General features: G+C 46.2%; 1 protein-coding gene across 1 annotated transcript in view; it reads right to left on the reverse strand.

Moving 5' to 3' along the window:
- Positions 1 to 4317, reverse strand: part of SERPINB12 (serpin family B member 12) — a 22040-nt gene that overhangs the window by 14558 nt on the left and 3165 nt on the right. Inside the window, exons 2-4 of the mRNA XM_007935538.1 lie at positions 3982 to 4116; positions 2840 to 2980; positions 1707 to 1824 (exon numbers count right to left, since the gene is read on the reverse strand). Of these exons, the coding sequence (XP_007933729.1) occupies positions 1707 to 1824; positions 2840 to 2980; positions 3982 to 4116 (394 nt within the window). The remainder of the gene's footprint in view (positions 1 to 1706; positions 1825 to 2839; positions 2981 to 3981; positions 4117 to 4317) is intronic.

Here is a 4317-nt window from a genome sequence, read left to right on the forward strand (position 1 = left end):
GAAAAAGAGAGAGAGAATTTTCTTATTCCTGCTCCCTCACGTTACTCATGTGGCTACTGAGAACCAGGGAGTTTGTCAACACCAAGGTCATTTACTTAATTAGCTGCCACCAGACCCACAGTTATGCTTAGTTCCTATTGTGTCATGAAGAACTTCTTACTCGACCACGTGATACCCAGACAGAGGGTCGGTATTTCACCAAGAATGATATTATTTCGAATCAGCACCTTCTCACGTGTTTTTTAGAATGGCGATGTAACTGAGTAAGCAAAGAGAAAATGATTAGAAGGAAGAGAGTTAGAGCAAGGGAGTCAGTAGAAATCAAAGCCAGAAAGGCTCACAGCTGATGATTCATCTAAGCATGGCGCCAGGCCAATGTGTTCGTGCAAATAGGCAAGTTAGGGGTTCCTTGCACTATTTTAGATGGATTTTAATGAGGTTGGGAAGGAACAGCCACTTCAGGACCCCATCATGGAGGTCCTATCCAACAGGCTGGCATTACCCTCCTACAACTTGAACTCTGTCTGCCACACAAGGCAAACTTCATGCAGGCTGACTCCTCTTCACTTTGTGGTTGTTGTTAGGTGCCATCGATTCGGTTCTGACTCATAGAGACTCTACGCACAACAGAATGAAACACTGGTCAGGCCCCTGCCATCCTCACGACTGTGAGTGCTTGAGCCCATTGTTGTAGCCACTGTGTCATTCCACCTCATTGAGGGTCTTCCGCTTTTTCCATGACCCTCGACTTTACCAACCATGATGACCTTCTCAGGGGACTGGTCCCTCCTGATAACAAGTCCAAAGTGCCTGAGGTGAAGTCTCGCCATCCTTGCTTCCAAGACGCATTCTGGCTGTACTTCCTCCAAAAAAGACTTGTTCATTCTTCTGGCAGTCCATGGTACATTCCATATTCTTTGCCAACACCACAATTCAAAGACATCAATTCTTCTTCAATCTTCCTTATTCAGTGTCCAGCTTTCACATGCATATGAGGCAATTGACAACACCATGACTTGGGTCAGGTATACCTTAGTCCTCCAAGTGACAGCTTTGCTTTTGAATACTTTAAAGAGGTCTTTTGCAGCAAATTCGCCCAATGCAATATGTTATTCAATGCCTTGATTGCTGCTTCCATGAGTGCTGATTGTGAATCCAAGTAAAACTAAATCCTTGACAACTTCAATACTTTCTCCACCTATCATGATGTTGATTACTGGCCCAGCTGTCCCTTTAGACTTCCACTTTTTGCAGACTACGTAGGACTGGGAGGGGAGTTTTATACTAAAATACTATATTGAACTCAAATCATCACCATTTGTAAATATATCTTTACTTGGGAAATAACTGTATCTACTAAAATGTTAGTAAGAATTGGGATTTAATTTTCACTTCCTTCTGAGTAACTAAAATTTCTTCCTAATTATTTTTACTGGTTCTTTAAAACATAAGAGAAATAGTTCACATTCTGCTGCACTGTGCTTGGTTGACAGGTGTTTCACCTTCATGATGAAACAGAAAAGCAATAACCGGTAACAACAGGTCTAAGCTCTGTAAACTGCTTGACGCCTGCACGGCAAGCTTTGAACCTAGTCCATAAACTTGAACCTCTGGCCCCTACAGACTAAAACCTGAAAAGCTGGGCTGGTTGGTGTTACTTTAAAATGGAAAGAACATCAGCCATCGTGTGTTTTGTTCTTTCTTACCTTGACATTGACATTCAACCCAGAAGTTAATCTCTTGTCTGGACTTTTCAGTGTCCTTCCGGAAATCAACACTTTCCATTGTTGTGTGGTAAAATTGAATAACACCATCCAAGTATTCCTGTTAAATTGGAATACATAGAAAATAGTACAATACATCACCAACACTACGCTAATAGGAGTGAGGTAATTGTGAAAAGCCTAATGAGAAAGATGGCCCTGTCACTTAGCACCAGAGGAACAGACACTTAAGTATATATTCCCGATCTTAATTACCCAGAGGCGCTTTGCTTGTTGCAGTGACAGTTTAGGATACAGAACATTTATTCCTGAAATAATCCCTGGTTAGAAAGACACAGTCCTTTCCTACCAGACGTCCTTCTATTTGGGCAATCCATTTGAGACGTCACAAAACAACTATCAAGAAACTTGAGAGACTTAACTGTAAAATATTTCCATTTTTAAGAACTGAAACCCAGCATATACAAGTCTCATTTCCATTGTAAGAGACCTTGCCTGTTCAAAAGCAAGTTACAGCTCCCTGACTAGTCCAGCCCTCTCCAGCTGTATGGCATGTTGGCCATTGAGAGCACGCCTCACTTTTATTGCTAAGTGTGTGGCTCCCTCTAGCGGCTGGAGAAGAAACAAGCCTAGACTGATGTCTGGCAGTGGGCATAAAAGGCTGTTGAGCCCCAGAGAAGAAACCTGAGCTTTTCGCTCCAAATGCGGTCTCCTCCTACTACACCATTCTGTTCTTAAGAGCAAAGAAAGCACGATTTCCTTTTGGCCTGATGGCGGCACAAAAGGTGACGTTAGTGAATAGGCTCGAAGGGAGCCAACAGCAAGAAGAGCAACCAAATCCATCTCCTCAAGGGACCTCTACTGGGAAAAGCCCAAACCCTCAGGGGCTCTGAAAGCTGTCGGTCCCGCGATCCTTCGTGCACCCACTCTGTGCAGCTCACACCAGCTTTGCGGGGGCCGAGGGAGGAGGGAAACAGGGGTGAGCGAGAGGGACGTGGGCCTGGAGACGCGCCAGTCCACAGCACCTGCTCTGGCAGGCGAGTGACCCGGCTACGCATTCATTTCTAAACAGGTGTGCGTGGTGTAGCTTTAATCACCAGGCCTGCGTAACTCACTGGGCAGATGGGAAATTCCTGCTCTCCGTAGAGTCTGTTGGCGATACTGAGGGTGTAATCAGCTGGAATTCGGTCCACCTTGGACAGGAGCTTCCCGAAGTAGCAGCTGAGTTCTCCTCTCTCATGGTTTGAAGCCTCGGCCTAGTAAGAGAAGACACAATATGTGATCTAAATGCAATTGTCAGAAGTTATAGGGGTTCCACAGCAGAATCCTGGCCTTCGGTGAGGAAGACCCAGCTTGCATTCCCAGCCAGTGCCTCTCTGTGCAGCCACCATTGGTCTATCAGCAGAGGCCTGTGTGTTGTATGAGGCTAGACAGGTTTCAGCGGAGCCTTCAAATTAGGACAGACTAGGAAGAAACACTGGGTCTGCTTCCCAAAGTCAGCCATGGGGCATGCACCATTCCTGAACTGAAGGCTCGCTTGACAGCAGCTACAACCAGGTACAAGTATTTTTTACAGACGCCAGTTAGATCTCCATAAGGAGATGTCATTTTGCTTTATAGGGGAACAAGGTAGGAAGAAGAGAGGTGAGAAGAAGGATGGACACACTGGGTGATCACAGCTCCTAGATCGGGACCAACATGACCCAGAAAAAATGTCTCTGAGATTCAGCAACACGCACTGGGTTTTAGGGTGGTGAGGCCCGGGTCTCTGTGTTCAAGAAGATTTGAGTGATAGAGAAATCTTTCCACTTCCTTGAAGCTGTCTACATAGGTGATCTAGCACCTGGGGACTCTTTCCTGCAACTGGTATGAGATCGCCAATGAAAGTACAGATTTCAGCATGAAAAGGAGCAGCAGAGGTGAAGGGAGACAGGGGGAATCTCTCAGGTGGCCCCCACCTCACTGCCCCTCACACTGGAGGACACTGCACTCGGGAACCTGTATCCTGTCAAAGCAAGTGAGGACTGGGGCGATCATCTACGTTTCCGTATCACGAGCAGAAGCTATTAGATCCTACTCTTTAGAAAACTTGCTTCCAGCCAAAGATGTATAAGACACGTGATCAGAAAGGAACGGCAGGCCACATGAGGTGGCTGTGGTTGTGGACACTCAGCACCCAAGGTTTTGGTGGAGCGCCCATCGGCAAGCACAGGACAGCGGAACGGCTGCTTTGTGAGGAAGAGGGGCAGGGCCTCACCTGCGGAGTCAGAGACTGTGCCGCCTTTTTCTGCCCTTCTACTCCGCTGTCAGCCACCATTTCTGGTTTGTTGCTTTTCAGACAGGGGTCTGGTTCTTTGCTTTCATTCTGACAAAACTCACTGAAGTGCAGTACCTGTGTGGAATGGCACGAGGTCTTTTAGACAATAGCAACAGCAGAGAGTCTGAGCAGCTTCAGAAACATTTTTCTAATGTGACAGTGACAAGGTGACAGACTCAAACAAAGCAGTCAACAATTTAAAGGAAAGTGGATGCTTCTTTCATCTTGGGTTGGGAGGTGGGATAGAAGGTAAGTAACCGAATGGAGGGGCAGTGG

This window comes from Orycteropus afer, unplaced genomic scaffold (genome assembly GCF_000298275.1).
Source record: "Orycteropus afer afer isolate SDZICR_OR568_19922 unplaced genomic scaffold, OryAfe1.0 scaffold00029, whole genome shotgun sequence".
Lineage (NCBI taxonomy): Eukaryota > Metazoa > Chordata > Mammalia > Tubulidentata > Orycteropodidae > Orycteropus > Orycteropus afer.